The sequence below is a fragment of the Cicer arietinum genome, chromosome 2, assembly GCF_000331145.2.
Source record: "Cicer arietinum cultivar CDC Frontier isolate Library 1 chromosome 2, Cicar.CDCFrontier_v2.0, whole genome shotgun sequence".
Taxonomy (NCBI): domain Eukaryota; kingdom Viridiplantae; phylum Streptophyta; class Magnoliopsida; order Fabales; family Fabaceae; genus Cicer; species Cicer arietinum.
In genome coordinates, this window is record NC_021161.2 from 48,970,072 (window position 1) to 48,991,239 (window position 21,168).

The window sequence follows — 21,168 nt, forward strand, 5'->3', positions numbered from 1 at the left end:
GTTTATTTTGTGTAATGTATCTTATTAACCACTAAAATAAATTATTATAAGTGATTAATGGCTCACATTTTAGTGGTTGATGAGATATCTTTATACTTGAGTCATTTTATAATTATGTTAAATAAGTGAATAATGAAGTATTCTAAGTGATGGAAGATTTTGGACCTTGGCTAAAGACATGCAAAATATGAGAGTATTTTCAGATTTTGGAAGTATTGGATATAGAAGTTTAGGGTTTATGGTTTAAAATATAATTTGTGTAATATAATTTTTGGTTTTAAAGAATAGATTTTTTTGTTGTTGAAACAAATGCACTCATTATTATCTCTCAAACAAATATGGAACGACTACGGAGTGATTAACTAATTGATGGCTACCGAATATGAAACGACTATCGAATATGGAATAATTCCTGAGTGGTTGCCTAATTGATAGAATTTAAAATAGAAATTAATATTATTAATATAATAATAAAAAATAATATTAATAAATAATAAAATATATATAAGTCGGCATGTGAGATATATGTTTTTTATAAGCCTAACCTATTAGCTAGAGCCTAATCTTTTTATTAAATAGGTCAGATCAGACCATACTTATTCCTATCCCTAATTAAATATAAGAGGAGGATTTGTGTAATGTTTTAAAGTTTAGGACGTGCAAATGCGCACCCTTTGCCATACACTGGATACACACTTGATTCTATGTAGTTAATGAGATACCATATTACTTCACTCAATTTATAACAAATTAAAAAAGTGATTAATACCTTGTATTTAGTGATTAATAAGATGTTTCCCTTCTAAAATATCCTTACATGCTTATCTAAAAAATTTATGCCTGTTCATACAATGTTCCATATTTGTGTCAATTTGGTGTAATTATGCCTTATGCATTGTATTATTTTTTTATAGGTTGTCTAATTATAGTTTGATCGGTGTAAGAAATATCATATGTATAATTTTTATTGTGATATTGGCACAAGTGGGACAGGGTGATTCGATTTTCTGCACTTCAAGACATATATGTAGATTGTGCATAACTTTGTTTGTATTATTATGTATTTATATTTGATTTCTTAGGGGTTCGGACCAACTCAATCTTATTTTATATGATAATACCAATCCACAATTTTTGTTGTGACAAAATCTATTCACAGTAGTAAACGCCTAATGAAAAGCATAATGACCACAATTTTTTTTTCTTGGTCTTAATTGTTCAATTTTTAAAGGAAATAATTATTTGTTAACATGGAATTTCACTAAGAGATAAATAAATTGTTTGTGTTCTAATTAATATTTGAACTCATTCTCCAAACTATTCGTTATTAAATGAAGTTTAATTGAACGATGTGAACAAGTTTAAAAATAAAAAAATAAAAAATTTAATAAAGGACAACGTTGTTTGGATATGTACGTCAATTGAAAACAACAAAAATACTGTGTGGGTTCTACATCTATGTATGTACTGTTGGATTTTCATGTTCTTCACTTCCTAACACTATCTTCTATTCAATCAATTTCATCTTCAAGAAATTCCAATTAACTTTGACTCATCACCACATGTAATCCCACCTATTTTTATCGGTTATTCAGTTACTTGCTTTGAGTTTTTACTGAATTGTCTCATCTCTTGGCATGCAACTCAACTGTTTGTTAAAATGTTGCAAACAGTTATGCTAATGTAAAATTGGTTTTTGTTTTCTCTTATTTTTTTGTAGTGATCGTGCATACTATTTGCATTTGACAATTTCTATTCATTCTCATACTTTACATTGTCTTTTAAGTTTACAACTTTAGTTGCTACTAGTTAACCGGATCGTGGAAAAGCTATGCTACAATGTTGTATAGCCAGTGTTTAACAATACTTTGTACTTCACAGTATATCATGTAACAATAGCAATTGTTTCAAATTCTGCTACGCTATTTGGCTACACTGGTTGTTAAGTCAAATTCTGATTGCTTTTATTTATTAAGACAAATTCTTAGGTGGACTGGTACTTGAAAAGTATTCATAACACTAACGACGACAAATGTTGTTTCATGGAAGTAGAAGTTTATGGTCCTTCTCATTATTAGGGCTGAGAAAGTGGCTTAGTTGATGCAGGTTCGATAAAAACAAAGAAATACGAATGTGTCCCTCAAAATTAAATTCATCGAACCGATATCAATCAGGTCACCGTCTCAATCGTAAGGACGGATAGGGTTGTGAACTTTTTTACTTTTGAGGAGTTTGCAATCATTGTTAGGTTTTCAGGTGATTTTTAAGCACTGATTCGTGGTGAACCATATGTTGTGTTGGTCCACCGAATCACTCGCCTATTTATAATTATTAGAGTTGATATTATTATTATTTTTATAATTATTTTGTCTTCAGTTGTTGGAATATTAAGCTATACTTAGCTTCAATTTTCAGTTAGCGAGGAACATCATCAAGGCTTCAGTTTTGTTGAATTGAGCCCTTGCAAGAATGCTCTTCAGGAGTTTACATTCTAGCAAACTTCAGTATCTGAGTCTAAGGTGCTTTTCATCTGCAACTCCTCATGTACTTAAACCTGGGGATATCTTGAAAAAAACAAGGGTTTTTACTGAGGAAGATGTACTTCAGTACTCCAAGGTGAGCCATGATTCTAATCCTTTGCACATCGATTCGGCTACTGCTCGAAATGTTGGATTTGAAGGTCCACTGGTACATGGAATGCTTGTTGCTTCACTTTTTCCTCATATCATCTCATCACATTTTGTAAGTCCCTTGCTAACCCTCTCTTTCAATTTTAATAACCCTGCTAGAAATGATATAATCAACAATTCAACAAACTAATTTGAATGAACAAAATTATTATTCTTTTTTGAAAGAACCATGTTCTATCAAATTTTGTAAAACATATAGGAAAATGGTCACTATTTTGTGCTTTGTGCAAGTGGAATTTTTCCTACACATAACAGCTTTAGGAACCTAGAGTTGATTCTGAGATTCAAAAACCCCTGTTCAACTAGACTATTAGACACCTGTGGGTAGAAAACTAGTGAAAGTATAAGATGTGAAATTGTAATGTGCACTGTTAGTAATGTCCAAATAAGTAGTATAAGTCCTTCTTCTTGTTACAATGATTAAAAAAATGTGGCATTATAAATGCAGGAAAAACTGCATTTCAGGTGCTTTAACTTTAAATTTTTAAGCGGATCTTATATTTTTTTTTTAGTTCAAAACACTCCTTTATCTTTCTAAACATTAACAACGTAACTTTAGTAATTTTCTGTCCAAAACCTCTATTTTTGCTATAGGAAAATGGCAGAAAATGAGTCAACATGAAGAAAGAAATACACCACATACACTTTTCATGGTTTTGGACAGAAAATCACAAAAGGTCTAATGCTGTTGTCGTTTTGATAGAAATATAACCGTATTGATCTAAAAAAATATAAATGACCTCTTGAAACTTTAAATTAAATTAAAAGACCCCCAATACAGTTTTGCCTAAATAGAAAGTTTTATGATAGGCGTGGAATTATCCATGCATAGATAAAAGACTTAGTTCTCTGATGACAACTTTCATAAAGTTTCTTCCCTTTCTTCCATGGCCTCTTCACTTTTCTAACATTATTATGGATAATTGTGTAGCCTGCAGCTGTGTATGTATCTCAAACATTGAATTTTAAGCTTCCTGTCTATATTGGAGATCAGATTGTTGCTGAAGTACAAGCAACTAATCTAAGAGAAAATAAAAATCGATATCTGTAAGTCTTGACATTACTACTGTCTAGTGCATTTTTTGAACTGGTAATGATTTTGTTTCTACTCTCGTTTTTGTCCATGTTATTATTCAGTGCAAAGTTTAAGACAAGGTGCTTCAAGAATGGAGAAATTCTTGTCATTGAAGGTGAGGCTATGGCTTTGTTACCAACCCTGACTGTAGATCAGTGACTGTGTAAGGAGCAGTAGAAGCTACTCACAATTCCAAACTGTTAACCTTGAATGATAAAGACTTGTACTTGATTGTTTAATGTCCGTGATTCAGTCATGTTTCACAACAGCGCACTTCTTTCAATACAACTCCGGATCAAATGGCACAAAGAGTATAAACTATTGTCATTTTTTTGGCACTCTGTACCAATTTAACAATAACGGTTTTGGAATAAAAGTTTTCTGTAATAGCGAGTAAAGTTTACCTTTAGTTTATGGCAATTTGTTTTCTATGTTTTGTGTTTGCAAATGCTTACCATGAAGCCAAAAAAAATATAAGATCCGCTTAAAAATTTAAAGTAAATAATATGTTCTCTAATCATTCTTCTCATTCTGTATTACATTGTTTTTGAGAAGTAATATTATGATGGGATGAAATGTTGAAATATGATTTAGTTTGTTTAAAATTAGTTTATATTGTTGGTGTATAGTTATTACTTTTTTTTGGGTGAACGTATAGTTATTACTTATTAAACTTAGAACACAAACACTGAAGTAAAGCTTTATTGTCTGATTGCACATTGTATAAAATTGTTGATTTGCTACAAAACAAAATCAATAAATTCATGGTGCATAAACTAAATAACATTACCCCTTCTTATAATTTTCATAAAGTAATAATGGATGACAATAACCTCTAGTTCAGCCAACCAAAGTTCAGCCAACCATTACATATAAAACAGATAACCAACAAAATAACAGTTAATACTATGATAAATTTACTTTCTGCCAATTCTGATAGCTGAAATTATCCCAAAATGCTGGTGCACATAGAGATTAAGATGAGCACAACAAGTGCATGGTAGATTTGGAAGTTAGAAGCATATGAAGCAGCACCACTTTTGTGGGCAGCAGGTGCAGGAGCTGGTGCAACATATTCAGTAACAGGAACTGCAACTTTCATCCCTTGCGAACAGAAACCTCCACCACTTAAAAAGTAATAGGTTTTGGCCTCGGTCAACTGAAAAACGTCTCGTCCGGCGCCACCTGTTACGTTCTTAATGAATCCTTGGTCTATGCAGTTTTCATAGCTAGTCTTGTTCACCTCCAGCACATTGAAAAGGTGCCTATCATATCCAAAGTCTGCCAATACATAAGAAATTATAAGTAAATCATTGTGAAAATAGAAAAGTATATTAATTTACAATAATGCAAAACTTTTTCAATTCTGGGTTATGCTATAAACTTTACATTGGAGAATTTTAAACATATCAAACAGGAATAAAGGAGAGGAATATCATTTTTTCTGTTCATCTTTTATTATAAAATCATGACTAAACCGACCAGTTCAACCGATTGAGTATTATAAAATTCAAAATTCTCAATCACATTAGTCTTTTAGATAGATCAATTAAATCTATAAAATTGTATGAGACGCAAAAGTGAAATTAGTGTGTTAAAATAAAATTGAATCACATTAGTATTTTCCATTTTAGAGATAACCATATAATTTTACTAGTCACAAAATTCGGCCCTAGAGATAACCTCTGCACATTCTCTTTGGTTTAAAAAAAAAAAACATCAAACCAAATCGCTCGAACCTAAAATATAATTGTTACAATGCTTCACTTTATACAAAGAATATACATTATTTTCATTGCACACCCACGAGAGCATTAGAGTTTATGGTTTAGGATTTATCCGGACACAAAAAAAATCGTGGAAAATAATATGAAAAATTGAATCATACATAAATGTACACATGAAAAGATAAATAGTCAAACACAAACCCTAAAAATTGAAGAGTTCAGAATGTATGAAGTTGAATATATTTATATTTAAAAAATATAAGAAAAAAACAAAATAAAATAAGTGAAGAAAACTTACATAGCCATTCATTAACATAAAAGTGCTGATTCAAAGCCCATTGTGTCAAATTGTTACCAGGTACCCATCCATATTTTCCACCTCCAACATTAATAAGCTCAGATTTTGCCATGCTACACATCATAGCTATCATCATAATCATCATCATCATTGTTTTTGTAAAGCTCAAAAACTCCATTTTTTTTTCAGTCACACTTTGAATTGTATCTACACCTAAAAGGGTTAAATATATATAATAAGACCCTCGATAGGGTGTTACGTTTTTGGAATTAATACAAATCAATCGTTTCCAAATTCAAATTGATTTTGCCATAGTGTTTTTTTGGAAATGATTAAATATAAATATACCAATATTGATTTTTTTTGACCAATGTGTCGACTATATTAATTAAGCCTGCTAAGAATATCAATACCAACGTTAAAAAAAGCATAACATCAATTAATGTACTTTTTGTTGTACATTATTGATGATAATTTAAGTTGTAGAAGTACCCAATCTTCTACTATTAATTTTATTTGAATAAAATTATTCTAAAATATCTTATTCAATAAAGAGAGCAATGAATTTTATCATTCTTGATTTTTTACTATAAACACTTTTTTTTATTAATTTTGAATTGTATTTACAAAAAACAATGTTTTACTAATATTGTTTACTCAAGTTATATCCTCCTATTTTTATGAAACTGTAAATTAACAACCTACATTTTCTCTATTTGGACCAAAATCTCCATAACGTCTTTTTAAAAATATTAATTTTATAAAAATATATTATGGTAATTTAGTTTTGAATTTATTTTAAAATATTTTAAATAAAATAAGATAGCTAATTTGTCACCCACCCTCTCACAATTGTGACTCACTAAACTGGTAGTTACTTTTTAAAAGTTATTACTTTTCAATTGTTCACTCACTAAATTGTTTCTTAAAATTTGGAGAGAAAACTAAAACAGCTATCTTATTTTTAAATTGATAGGTATTACTTTTTAAGTCAATGGATAAGTCAGTTATATTATTTCTAAAAGAGTACTATTAAATAAAAATGTATTTTTTGCAACATGTATTTATTTTTTTAAAAATAAAAATGTAAATTCAGTTCTTGGCGAAATACATGCGCTCGTAGTGTTTTTTTCAAGCTCTTTATTTGTATTAAACGTCTTTCCCTTTCTAAAATATTAACTATAAAAACAATTTGGTAATTTCTCAAGTCAAATTTTTTGGGGTAAATTTTTCGTATCAATAAAAAGAAGAATGCGTATAACACCACATAGAACTAGACAAATCCAAAAAGGACGAAAATTAATAATAAAAACCTTAAGTGATAAAAATACTATGGAAATATAAGAGGCAATTAAATTATAGTGTACACAATAAGAAGAAGAAAAAAGTCAAACAAATTAATAGAAATAGTATTTTATTTAAATAAAAAATGCAAACTGATGCAATAGAATACAAAAAGAAACCAACATAATAAAATAAAGTCATGTATTGACCAAATAAAAATTAAGACTCCTTTTGAGTCATTGTTGATTAAGTCAAAATTAAGAGGTCAACCATTTACAATATGAGTTAAAATTAAAGAATTAAAATTGCAATTTTTAAATTAAGAGATTAAAATCGTTGATTTTAAAACTGAGGCAGTCAAAAGAACATTTTAGTAAAAATATTATAACCTAAAGCAATTAAATCAATAATATAACTGAAAAAGGAACCAATATAATTTTTTTTAGGTCACATTAAAGACACTTGTTAAATAATTTAAAAATGATATAAAACATAAGTTTTACATGGGAAAAAAATTCAATTTTTAAAATTTCAATACGTTGAATGGACCACTTTCAAAATTATATTTATATTTTTAGTTTTTTAACAAAAAACACCCATCAACGTTTGTTAACATTCTTCATTTTTGTTTTAATAATTGAAAAGGAAGGAAATTATTATATTTAATTGTTTGAACTTTGTATTTTTAGATTTCAAGGTCAATCTATTACCACCATAGAATCAATAAAATTAATGAAAAATTACAAATTACCAATTTTGTTTATTAATTACAAAATATTTAGAAAGTGAAGAAAACAATAAATGTATAAATTTTATATTTGGGAATAATTTTAAACCCTCTTATTTGTAATTCTAATTATTAAATAAATGTTTCTTTTTGTCTCAAACTAAAACATTTCTTTTTAGAACTAAAATAATATTATCTTTTTCTTTATATATATTATCTTTTTCTTTATATATAAGACTTCCTTGACTAAATCAAAAAAATTTAAAAAGTTAAATTTAATATTAAATTTATTGTAATTTGAATTATTTTATTACTTTATTATCATTGGAAAGAAAAAACTAATATATGAATACTTTCGTTTTTAATTATCAACAAAACTATTGAGAACATAATATCTATAGAAATGCTCACTTGCAAATGATAACTAGATTAAGACTTATGCATTAAAAGGATAAACATATAATTTTCTTAAATATTCTATGATATCATGCATAAAATTTGATAATAACTTAAATAAAATATCATAATTTTGTCTTTAAAAAAAATATATCGGTGTGTTGTAGTGCATATATATTGCTTATAAATTAGAATTTTTGTTTATCGATACAAGTTTCATATAATTCAAACAATACTTAAAAAGCATGTGTTTGAGATAACTTCTTTTTCTAGTACCAAAACAATTTACTATTTTGTAAAAAAATAATAATTTACTATTTGAAAAAATTAAAAATATATTTTAGTATACAACTATTCAAAACAAATTTAATATTTAATGGAATATACAAATTTTCATCCAAATCCATATCAACAGTGGTATAATAAGAAAAAATAAAAAGAAAAAAAATACATTAAAACAATATAAATTGAATCTAAAGAAATTTATACTTCAATAAAAAATTATTGACTTAATTCTTAATTAGATTCATCTATCCAGTTTAAATATTAATTTTAGTTATCTACTAAGATATGTGAGAGATAGATTTGTATATTTTATATATCTCACTAAAAATAACTATATTTTATTAAAAGATATTTTTTTCTTCTGTAATGATACAATGTAATATTCAATTTGAATAAATTAAATAATTTTATATACTAAAAATGTGGGATATATATAAATTTAGAGATCAATTAAGTATTAGAGTCTTTGAATGGATGTGTCTAAAGATGATGTGAAAAAGATAATGTAGCTGTCGTCATATAATATTATATAACTTATTCATATTATCATTGAAACTTAAAAGATATGTATTAGTGTTAGAAATCTATTTCAAGTTTTAATATATATCTAACAAATGCATTTGATGGCTCATAATATACTATGTAATAAAATATACGCATAATTTAGACCCAAAAAAACATATGTATTTGGATCAAATGTCAACAACAACAATTGATCACAAATATATCAAAGCATATAAATAAAATTAAAACTGAAAGACGTAAACTAAAAAAATGTAAAAAATTCTCACATTTTTTGCTTATCTAAAAGGAAAAAATGTTTGCAAGCATGTAGATGAGTATCGAGAAAGTTGGATAGGACATAATATATATGTCATTATCTTTCTTCATATATGTCATTATCTTTCTTCATATAAACATAAACAATATACGATATAAAGTAAATTCCACTAATAGTAGTCTATATATGTATTTCTTAATAAACATTTAAAAGGACCCAATATATTAATTGAGAGTAAAAATCATAAGAAGAACCATTATCAATATTCAATAATGATGAAGAAGCAATGAGTGTGGAATAACTAATATTTATCATATTATAATTTGTAATTCATGACACTTCAATAGTTCCACAAAATATTAGATGTTAAAATAGTAATAGTAAAATGTGTGTTAAAGTAAAAAAAAGTGTTAAAATAAATTGCAAGTGTAGAATAATAAAAAAGATAGAAGAATGCTTCTTATATGTGCCACGTGAGAATTTTTTTTTTAGATAATAATATTTGAGAGAAGTGACACAATATTTGATTATATGTTCTAATAAAATGTGAGGATCTTTTTTAATATATTATAATAGATATAAACACACTTATGTTATTAATTTTAACATTAACGTCACTATTTCACTTGTTCTAAAGTAAATAATTGTATTTTGAAGAAGTAAAAAAAAAATACTATTAAAAATTTGAATGACCCAAAGGAATCCTACAAAATAATTCAAGTTGTAGTATTTTGCCACTAATTATTCAAATTATAAAAAAAGTATTTAGATTTAGATTTGAGCCACCACAAGAGTGTAATTTAACTCATCCAATAATTGACATGTAGTGACATATGTATGTTTAAACACATTCATTTGGAGTTTTTTAAATTGTGCAAATACACACAAATTAAAATAACCTAAAATTTTGATGAAATAAAATATAATTTAGTGCTTCGGATTTGAAAAGCATGGTTTAAGGCACAATTCGAAAGAGCACTTTGAATGCTTAACTAAGTCGATGTGATCCCTACATTACATAATCATCAATATATCCAACCATTATATTTCATATGAAACCTATTACTTACGAGCTTCCAAGAAAAATAATAATAAACTTTGAGATAAAGTGGTGTATCCTTTAGGTTTGGATCCTCTACTAAGTGACTATATGTTGCTTTGACCAAGTACTCAACTCCATGATTATGTGTCCATCACATTTTCTAGTACAACAATTGTTTCCAACAAATAAATACAATTATGAACTAAAATTTCCTCTCACACCCACACCCTCACACACATTATCTAAATCACACACATTATCTAAATCTTACTCAGCCTCATTAAAACCATTTTTTTAGACAAGACTTTGAACCAAAATCTATGGTAGTCAATTTTAATCGTGATTTTCATTTGTCTAATAAAATATAATTAAAATCTCATAACATACTCCCTAACCCTCCTTTCTCCCTTGGAAGACACGTTATTGAAGAAAAATCATTTTTTAAAAATGTTTTAATGATAATAAATTTTAATTAGACAAAGGTCTAATTAATTATGATTTTATTAAGTGATATAATATGGGTTTTTAGTGTACTAATCATAAGACATGTTTTTGTGAAGTTTAAATAATTTTTTGAAACATATTCATCTTTGACCATGTTCATCATCTTCAAAACTAGAAGTGTTCATCATCAATCTCATTAATTGAAGAACTGATGATATTTAGTAAATGATAATCAAGACATAAATGGCAAAACGAATCTGTTTTTTTTATCAAACAAGAATGTGGATCATATTACAAAAGAACATTTTCATGTGACAAAAACAACAACAAAAAAATATTGCGAAAGAGACAAACTAACATTGTTCACGTGTGCAATGACAAATCCACTCTTTATGAAGATTTGATTCTGCTATTCTGTTAGACTCGTGCATGTTCTTCATAATTGGGGACAATTAAACATGAGGACATTGAGAAAATAATGTTCTGCACTACAAATACAAATGACAACTCATTGCAAGCTCACACATCCCACTTTTCAGCTCATGACAGACTGTCTCAAGTTGTCAAGTGAATGATCAGACTCTTCTACCATGTTCATAACCAAAGATAATGTCTTCGTATTGATGATGATGTCTTAATACAAAGCAAATGATGATCATAAACATCCTCAAGGAAGATGATGATTGTGAGGGAAGAAGATGGCGTTTACCCATATTGCAGAGGGCATTTAAGCAACATACACCTTAAGATATGTGTCCAACGGTTATATATGTCTTTTACAGCAATAAGTAGCATTCACAAGTCTATAAATAGAAAGTGTTTCACGTTACAATTTTCAAGAGACTACAATCAAATATATTTCACTTTCTTAAGTGCAAAGCTATCACGATTGTCTTCAATTATCAAGAAACACATTATTGTTCTTTGTCATAGATTTTAGAATCAAATCTTAAAGTGTGTTCTGAATTCAACATATTTAAATAATAATATTATGATCAGATCCAAGTTTGTCTAGTTGATCGAAAACTTGAGTTATTTGTGTAAAACTATTGAGGCTAAGAAAATACAAGTATAACTAAAAGAAGAAAATTAAGTTGAGAGATTGTTCAACTTACTAGTGACAATCTGACAAGTTGTTAGGATTGGATTAACCCATGTTGGGTGAATCAATATTTTATTTTTGTTGTGATTTTTTTATCTTTATCTTTTATTATTTTGTTATTTCACTTAGTCGCACTAATATCAATTTGAAATATAATTATGTTCTTAAGCCTTCTCAAAACACGACCAAATTCATCATAACGGTCTAACATCCTCAAGTTAGATTTTAAGAAATAGTATTAATGTGCAGTTTCGATGTCAGTTTTGTAATTATTCATTTGTCAACATTTGTTTGTTTTCTATTTTCTAAACTCTAACAATGATTGATGCCATCCTTTGAAAATAAAACTTGTAAAGTTGAGACAATGATCTCATCAATTTAGTTTGATAAAAATAAAGTAAAACAAATGTATTTTTTAAAATTTTCCAAAAACAAAACATCAAACAAATGATATTTCACCTTCTACTTTTTTTCCCTATTCTGTTTCCTCTTTAACATGTTTTTAATTCTAAAAACTATAGGTAGTTAATATATTTGTTTTTCAACAGAATAAACAAGCTTTGTTTCTAAAATACCACAGAATTAGCGGCAACGTCGTCATTTGAGATGACATTATTTTTATCTTAATCTTTCATTTATTAGAGATGATGACATAATTCAAAAAGTAAAATTTATTACGCTTTAGTAGATATTAACATGTTTGATTTTGGAAAGAGAAATAGAGAAAATAAAATAAAGTGAGAAGAGAAAAGTAGTAGAAAATCATATAATAAATTAGTTATTTTGTTGATTGATATGAATCAAAAAGTGAGAGGAAAAACAAAGTATATTTTTTAATTGACACTATCTTTAGTAAAAATTAAGATATAGTAAAAATAATGAAATAAATTAGGAATAACTTTATCATTCTTTATGTAGAGATGTTTACTTTTCATTTAGAAGAAAATAATTTTGAATGCAACCCTCCAAATAATCTTCTTTCCATCCATTTTAAATGTATTTCAAAGGAAATAAATTATTAAGATGATGCTTATTCCCTTCAAATATTCTTATTGGCATAGTCAAAATTTTGTCATAACTTGTGAGTTAATAGGATGTAAAATCACATCCAATCAACACAATAAATGCTAATGGGTGTAAAAGCCCTAGCATTTTGGGGTGACCATAATAATTACATATGAAATGATTGAGCACTTTAGGGTACAATAACAAGATCATTCACTCTTATTGTTCAAATTTGGCAAATGTATATAGTATAAAATAAAGTACACAACCCTTTTCCTCAATTTCACCACCACCAAAATTAAAAGACAAAAAAAAACCCTCCTCCTTCTTCATCTTATGTTGAAAAAACTTCTAAGTCTATATCATCTTTATGTACACAACATTTGAAGACATAAAAATGTGCCTCCCAAAAGGATGTAGAAGAGTATACCATATAGAATCATCCATCAAAGAAACTTTGAAAATGACTTGGCAATCACCAACCTATATAGAACAAACAAAAGGATCTTCCTTTTTTCCCCATTTGAAATTTCAAACTAAAATAAAGCATGCCGGTACCGCAAACTCATATTGTCAAAGCTGTTAGAGTGAATTTCCTTTCAAAATTGTGGATGTCATCAAAACTCTTGTGCCAAGTGTATTTACTACTATTTAAGGCATATCACTCAACCTTATTTGTGTCGTCTTTTGCCGCGTTCTTTTCTTTTGCACGGAAATCCTCCAAACTTCGATATTCTTCTTTGAGTAGCCTATTTAGTTCAGGATGTTTGTCTAATGGTTCTTTTTGGTTGCGCACCTTGCGATAGTGGTGAAACGCCCTGTCAATGACATGAATATGAACAAAGTATAAATCTCAAGAGCTATGATAGTGTGAAGCGAAGAGCCAAAATAGTATTACAACCAAGAAATATAACTTCAAAACTCAAAAGAGCTTATTATGGGAGAGTAAATCGAGGGGATATAAGGTTGGCTTGGTGGCTGGGGTGAATGAGTTATGGAGCAAAGTGATAAGGAGGTTAGGAGGTTCAATTTCCACCTCAGCATAGTTCTAACAATACTAACATAACATTGGTTGTTTCAAAAAAAGAAAGAGGGTGAGAGTAAATCGGATTTACCAATATTTTTCCAGGCCATACAGATTGCCTTTATGGTAGAAATCCAATGTAAGCTGTTCAAAATCCTCGTACAAATTGTCTCTAAATTCCTTCTCCAAACCATAACTGAACAAATAATCATTCAAAAAACAGATGAATTGGATGCATCAATGCTTTAAGAGGGAGAAGATAGACAACCAAAAAGCATTTATAATCAGCTTCTTCTAATAATATAAATAGATGAATATATGGATTAAATCATTGATATTAGTGTGGACCTAAAGATGAAATCTAAACGATGACTCTAGCTTCTCATGCAAATGAGAAGAGTGAAATTTGAAACCGTTACCTGTAGAACCTGAAAAGGCACTCTATGCCATAATAATAATTAGCAGCTGCATCTTCCTTAGCTAATTTCTTAAATTCTTCGTACATAGAAGGAACAAACATGTCTCGAAGAAAATAGGACCAGAATCTGTATAATGTATTCATTTCCTGCATATACATACACAAAGGGAGGAGGCAAACCTACCACAATAAGCAGGAGTATGATTGAAAGAAAATAAAATTTGTGAAGACATAATACTAAACTTGCAAATAATATAAAACATGTAAAGGCACAATGCAAAAAACTAATCTTAAGATCAACTGCATCTCATATCATTTTATATGATAACCAAATAGTTGAGCTCAAGTGTTAGTGAACTTCAGTTAAAGACGAATCAATCGCGGGAGTACACTCGTGTTCAAACGTTGACTTGAACAATCTTTGGTCAAGCTTTCCCTTACATTCCAGCCAAAATCTGGATTACCATAACCTTTTTCCCCTAGGAACCAAAGGGTTAAGACATAAAAGTATCATTGTATATGATAACTTCAACTAATAAAAGTAGTTAGCTAAATCGAGAACGAACTGAACAAGGTAAAACCAATACTAACAATGCCTAGCATAGTAACTATTCCACAATTTTCACAAAAAAATTATGAAAGCACGCATTAACAAGTGATAGATTAAACGTTAGATGAACAATAAAAGTAACGGGAACAGAAAGAAGCATTATTAAAAGTGTCGGTGTGGACACAAGTTCACCTCACTGCAGCCAACTCCAAGTTTCTTTCTATCATTCAAGCATTTTTTATGATACTTCAGGAACCTGTAAAGGAGAATAATCACACAAGGAAGTTTGAAAATGAAACATATATATCCTGACAGTGCTCATGCACACATACATACAGTAAGGAAGCATTACAACTTACTTCTGTTGTTTGAAACCATTTTCTTCTAAAAGCTGATGACTTGGATGCTGAAAAGGAGGAAAAGACTTTGGCATTGAACCTACTGGTGGACTACTTCCAGGAAGACCACCATGGGGTGAACTACTCAATTTGGAAAGCTTGAGACTGCAAAATTAAGATAATTATTGTAAAAACTTTCAAGTAACCAAACAAAACAATCAACTCGCAGTCGCCTGTTTGTTACATATTATAAACAGAGTGATTACAGCTTTCGATAATTTAGAGATTTAAAAAAAAATGCTATTGTGTTTGTTTACCATAATGAAAAACACTTTTGAAAAAGAGCATCTACCAAAAGTGATTTTCAAGATAAGCTCCAAGCAGTTGAGAACAAAATTCAAATTCTATTTTTTTTTTAAATTGGTAACATACGGATGAAAACTCCCAAAAGTGACTTTGCAAAAAACAAATGCAACATAGCATCATGACCAAAGTATGGCACGCTCTGAACAAATAATTACTTCATGTTCTTTCTTTGATAGAATAATTTATTGACAGCCGTAAAGGAAAAATGTAGAAAGAAATAGAAAAAAACAAATATCACAATAGTCCTTAGCAAATTGGAATACTCATTCGGAACTGACCTGTGATTTTCAGGAGGTGTGGAGGCAAAGAAAAAACCAACTGAATTACTAGGTGGGCTTTCAGATATGACTCCATGAGAGGTACGACCGGTTCCTTGATTTCTAAAATTGCTTGAGAAAAACCGCTGCTTAAGGGAAGATTGTTGCTTGGGAAAGATTTTTTGTTTCCTTCGAGAATTAATGCTTCCGGGCTCTTCAAAGCTTCCAACAGGACTCTCGCCTCCCTTTATATTTGACACTCCTGAAGTATGGCTAGGAGATTTTAAGCTTCGTTCTCGGTTATCAGAGTTGCTCTTTCTACGGTTAGACCGCCTACTGTGCCTTAGTTCCTGTTGAAAGTTGGGTGGTGTGGCTAAAAGTATAATTAAATGAAAATTACAATGTTTACAATATCAATTATAGATAGTGAAAAAAATAAGAACGGTGTCTCGACCTGCTCATAAAAGTAAAGTCCATCATTTATTGCAGAAGCAAGCTCGTTGGAAATGGATTTTGATTCTTTACTACCACCAGTTACCATTTCAGGATCACCATTCTGTAAGTTGAAATATAGAATAAAATATAATCAACAGCAATTTTGAGGAAAAAATAAACGTATTAACTAAGGTTATCAACAGCAATACCTGAGTAACAATTACAAGTCTCTGAACATCCTGTTCAATGACAGCCATCTCATCATCATCATCATCATCAATCCTTTTAGGCAACAAATTCCGTCAGATGAATGTTCGAACAAATATTAACATGTGTGTAATGAACAATGGCATGAAAAACAACTAATATTGTTATGTAGTGGACGCCAAAAAGTATATAATGAAACACAAGCAAGCAAAGTGCAAGAACCAGAAAGTAAAACACGTTCTCTAACAACAAAACAGAAATCCATTAGAAGAACAGATTTTAGCAGAAACATGTTGCCTTATATTAGGCATATTTGAGATGAACCTTATAAGTCAGAACTAAGGACTATGAAGTAAGTACCTTCCAGTAGAAGAAAGCTCAGTCTTTTTTAGCATCTTCTGCTCAAGCTCTATCTCTTCATCAAGCAAAAATGTATTGCCAAAATCATTGGAATGATCTCTCATATCCATATCAGTCTCATTGTAACCTTCAACAATTTTGGGCTTAGTTTCTTGCGGACGGCAGTAGAAATTGATATGAGTTGTTTCGATTTTACAAGTTACTGCATGTGATATATCTTTGGAGTGATGAATGTTGGTATCTTGTTTTTCGTTCGTATAAGAAACTTGAAATGTATCTTCTTGATTCTGTTCCGTAATTGAATCATGAGCAGCATCTTTAAGAGTTGATTCAGAAGACTCGTTTGTCTTATCTTCAACAGCATCACTATTCTGACATGAATCTTTGGTACCCTCTACAAGTTGTCCCTGTTGAACCTCAGCCACTGATGATCCTGAACTTCCAGAGGAAACTTGAATCCATTTAGACCAATTGTTGCGTTTCCTTATCTTGTCGCCCTAAAAAAAATTTACATGGGGAAATTTAGGTAATGAAACAAAATTTTGAAACAAAACTAACTACATTGGTAATGGATCTCCAAATTTTGTTGCCTTTTATGATGTGGTAACTTAAAGTTGCTCCAAAATTATGAAGGTGTTACTCTATACACACACACACACAAGTTGAATAATTAAATAGTAAATGCATATAAATGCTCAATCGCCTCTGCGCTGCCACCATTCTTTTCAATCGCTTCTTTGCTGCCTTAAAATATGGAATTCAATCTCAATTTGCCACCTCAGCAAAAGATCTTGCAGGGACCTATTTCACTTTTCTCCCACTCAACTGTTGCCAGCAGGAAGCGTTTCTGCCCCTATAGCAGCCACAGCACTAAACAGCGACACGAAGGACTCTAAATAGTGGCCACTTGCATTGCTATCATATCGCTACTTTTGTGCACTATTAATAACATAGAGCCATGTCAAAATCTAGTTTAAATTTAAATAAATAAATAAATAAACAAACAAAAAACATAAATAAATAAAAATGTTCTCTTGACTAGAATGACAAACTACAACTATGAAATTCACATAAGTTAAATACAAAGTACAAATATGTTGTAGATGTGTTGACTATATGACAATTATTCTATACTCCCTCTGATCTTGATTATAAGCAAAAATAATCAACTTTACACTTATTAAGAAATTTAGTAAATTGCAATTAATCTTCTTGATCTCATAAAAATATAAGTGCATTCTCAAAAGTATCCTTCACGGAAACTTGTTCCATGAGAATAAAATAGTCATGGGAAAATAAAACCAATATTAATATAAGTATTTTAGGATAGACATCATTAAATAGGATGAAAGTATAGTATGTTGGCTTATATTTGAGACCAGAGTAGTACTTAACATGGGAATTTAATATGAAAAAAGTATTCCATAGTTAAACTCATTTTGAAATCTGATGACACGGTCTATTGAAATTAATGGCAAGTTAGAACTACCATTGATTTGATGCGATATAAAAGACAAAGCACTGTAATATAACCTGCACTTCCACATTATCAGAACTCTGAAGCACATCAACGATGAAAGGGATGTCTGTGCTCATCTTCTTGACCTACAACAAGAAAATTCACATCATACAAAGCAACGCGGCTAACATAATTCACCAGCAGATAGCATACAATAGTAAAATTATCAGACAATTATGAGGCTAAATTTATTTTACACATACCCTTTTAAAATCAGCAACAGTGGATATCGGAACCCATCCTTGGTCATCCATCAAGGAAATAAGATATCGGTCATTTTGCAGATTTTCATCACTGCCAAGAAAAGGCTCAGAAGTCAGCAGTTTGTTGAATGAGCATAATTTAACATATGAACCACATTTTAGACATCGATGGGTCTAAAATTATGATATTCCTTGTTATACTTTGACTTTGATGGAAACATCGTACTCACAATATAGATGAGCAAATGTGAGATGAAGATAGACAAGAAACATTTATCATGTTAGGTATTTAGGTCAGATATTTACTCGTAGCTAAAAAATCGACATCGATGAAACCATAGTCAGACAATTAAATTACTTACCTAAAATAATACTCAATCTGTTTGAGAATGCTAGTCCTCAAAGATACAGTTTCTGGAGTCGGCGATTGAGGTGCTGAGTTAACAGGATATGGAGCAAAGTGCCGCGGAGGAGGGGGGCCTCTGATGGAACCAGGAGGTGGCATGGAAACACACCATATTGGTGCAGGTCCTATCGAAGATAAAAATTGGATTGAAAAGATAAGCAGTGAAGAATTAAAAACAGTCAAGAAAAACCCACCCACCACATTCAAGATGGGGAATGATTAAGGGTCAGTTTGTAACGGTTTATTTTAAAATAAATCAAGGACACTTTTAGGAGTTTTTACCTGTTTGTTACAAATTTTTAAACAAATGAGAAATTTTTACAAAACAAACTAAAATCTACTTTGAATAAATTTGTTTTGCGTAGTTTATCTTGAAAATCATTTCTGATTTGGTAGATGTTTTGTTAAAAAAAAAATGTGATTTTCATTGTAGAAAACAAATACAAAATAGCTTCTTTTTTCCTTAAAAATTTTTCAAAATAATCTATTGATTATTGAATATTAAAATCGCATTTTTTTATAATATGTAAGAAACAGCCATTAAGTGGTTGGGCGCATAAGGATGCATATATTATAGTTGCATCAACATGTGCATAAATAGAAGATCGTGAATAGGAAATTTTACCTGGGTAGCTTGGACCGACCATATACCCAGGAGGTGGACCATAAAATGGAGGTCTCATAAAGGGCCTTGGTCCTAACCCGGGTTGCATAGGAATGTTCGCTCTCGAAGGAAAAGGTCTTTGATGATGCCAACCATGATTCACATGGTCACCTTGTTCTTGAATATTTGGTCTTCCATTAGAATAATTAACACCGTATGAATTTGGATCACCTTGCACCGGAGGCTGAACATTTTTGGCATCAACAGCATGAGCAGGTGGAGTAAAACCTTGTCCCGCTGCCTTCGAGACAGGCTTCGTCATAGAGTTTTCAACACTCGGATAAGGTCCCGAACCAGGGGGGAAAGCATAAGCAGCAGGAACAGCAATGTGAGGTGGAGGTACCATAGCATGAAAATAAGGAGGAACAGCCGGCTGATGATAGGGCATCGGCACAGGAAAAGGAGGCGCACCAGTTGCGCGCTTAGGTCCTTGCTTTTGATGGCGCGAAAATGGCTGCTTATGCACCGGATTGAAGTTTCCAGAACCATTTGACTTCTGTTTAATCACAAATCCATACGGAGAAAATCAGACAAACAATTAAGAAAAATAAAATAAAATCCAAAGCTAAGAACATTGTAGAATACAACTTTTATTTCTTTCAAATTTGTTGAATTTCGCAACTCTAATGTTTTATCACCCTTACCATCATCATATGTTAATAAAATAATCAAAATTCTTGTTGCAAAATTTGGTCTAAAATCAATAACAAGACAACTATAATTGTTATTGTTCTAAACAAACAAACTCAATGAAAATCATAATAAACTAACATGATTGATTCTCAAAGCCATAATGCTATTAATTAATTACAAAGAACAACACACAAACCTGCATAGAAGGAGTTCTTGGAGCAACCTCACCAACACTTGTCACAGAAGCAACTGAATCCTCAACCTTTGAAGAAACAATCTCAGCATGATTCTTAGGTTTTGGAGTTTGAGCATCAGAAAGAGCTGGCCAAGACTTAGTTCCAACCATCATCACAGGAACATCAACATCAACACTAGGTCTCTTCCATGGAGACTTAGGACCACTAATCTCCTTCTGATCTTCACCAATCTCATTATCAGCAATCACCATAATTCCTTAACCTACAAAACTCTTCAAAAAAATTACTTTCTACACCCCTCTTAAGTCTTAAACCTCAAGAAGCAAATTAAACAATGATTATTGACTAAAAACTAAATGGGTACTCAAATATTAACTTAAAAAGTGAAAGTAGATGAAAAAGATTAAAACTTTACTTGGTAGTTGGGAATCAATGATGATGAAAACAAGAATCAAGAAGTGGAGGAGTGAAAAATTTGATGTGGGTGTGCGTAAAAAAGGTTCCTTTTTGATGGTTGGAAGAGAGAGTGTGGCAATAGAAGCAAATATTAGGGTTTGAGAGAGTACAGTGACGTGTTTGTGAGTGTGTTTTGTTTGTTTGAGAGACAGTTGCAAATGTTAACAGACGCCAAACTAAGTGTGCGAAAAGGGTGTTAATGAAGGACAAACAAACAAGGTTTAATGAGTTTAATAAAATATATATATATATATATATATCTATATATTTAGTTTTAGT

The 21,168-nt window shown here is 30.1% G+C and overlaps 3 protein-coding genes across 6 annotated transcripts; 1 reads left to right on the forward strand and 2 right to left on the reverse strand.

The window, feature by feature from the left end:
* Positions 1-1,282: 1,282 nt before the first annotated feature.
* Positions 1,283-4,196, forward strand: LOC101514748 (3-hydroxyacyl-[acyl-carrier-protein] dehydratase FERN, mitochondrial). 3 transcript variants are annotated; one of them, XM_012713148.3, is made up of 4 exons: positions 1,283-1,460; positions 2,416-2,742; positions 3,622-3,737; positions 3,828-4,196. In XM_012713148.3, the coding sequence occupies exons 2-4, from the start codon at positions 2,470-2,472 to the stop codon at positions 3,922-3,924; spliced, it is 486 nt and encodes a 161-aa protein (XP_012568602.1). In that variant the 5' UTR covers positions 1,283-1,460; positions 2,416-2,469; the 3' UTR covers positions 3,925-4,196. The 3 variants fall into 3 exon arrangements, with proteins under 3 accessions (XP_012568602.1, XP_004491188.2, XP_012568603.1); XM_004491131.4 differs by having other exon boundaries at positions 1,298-1,564; XM_012713149.3 differs by lacking the exon at positions 1,283-1,460 and adding an exon at positions 1,661-1,683.
* Positions 4,197-4,462: 266 nt separating this feature from the next.
* Positions 4,463-6,026, reverse strand: LOC101515073 (early nodulin-like protein 20). Its single transcript, XM_004491132.4, has 2 exons — positions 5,791-6,026; positions 4,463-5,046 (listed from the first exon to the last, which is right to left on the reverse strand). The coding sequence occupies exons 1-2, from the start codon at positions 5,966-5,968 to the stop codon at positions 4,712-4,714; spliced, it is 513 nt and encodes a 170-aa protein (XP_004491189.1). The 5' UTR covers positions 5,969-6,026; the 3' UTR covers positions 4,463-4,711.
* A 7,026-nt stretch (positions 6,027-13,052) lies between these two features.
* Positions 13,053-21,078, reverse strand: LOC101515392 (la-related protein 1A). 2 transcript variants are annotated; one of them, XM_012713167.3, is made up of 15 exons: positions 20,849-21,078; positions 20,433-20,705; positions 19,565-20,099; positions 18,896-19,064; positions 18,534-18,624; positions 18,345-18,416; positions 16,812-17,308; positions 16,454-16,526; positions 16,264-16,365; positions 15,831-16,159; positions 15,208-15,351; positions 15,041-15,104; positions 14,300-14,445; positions 13,972-14,076; positions 13,053-13,674 (listed from the first exon to the last, which is right to left on the reverse strand). In XM_012713167.3, exons 2-15 carry the CDS (start codon positions 20,682-20,684, stop codon positions 13,518-13,520), a joined length of 2,736 nt encoding a protein of 911 aa, XP_012568621.1. In that variant the 5' UTR covers positions 20,685-20,705; positions 20,849-21,078; the 3' UTR covers positions 13,053-13,517. The 2 variants fall into 2 exon arrangements, with proteins under 2 accessions (XP_012568621.1, XP_004491190.1); XM_004491133.4 differs by having other exon boundaries at positions 20,433-20,695; positions 20,849-21,077.
* Between the last annotated feature and the right edge of the window lie 90 nt (positions 21,079-21,168).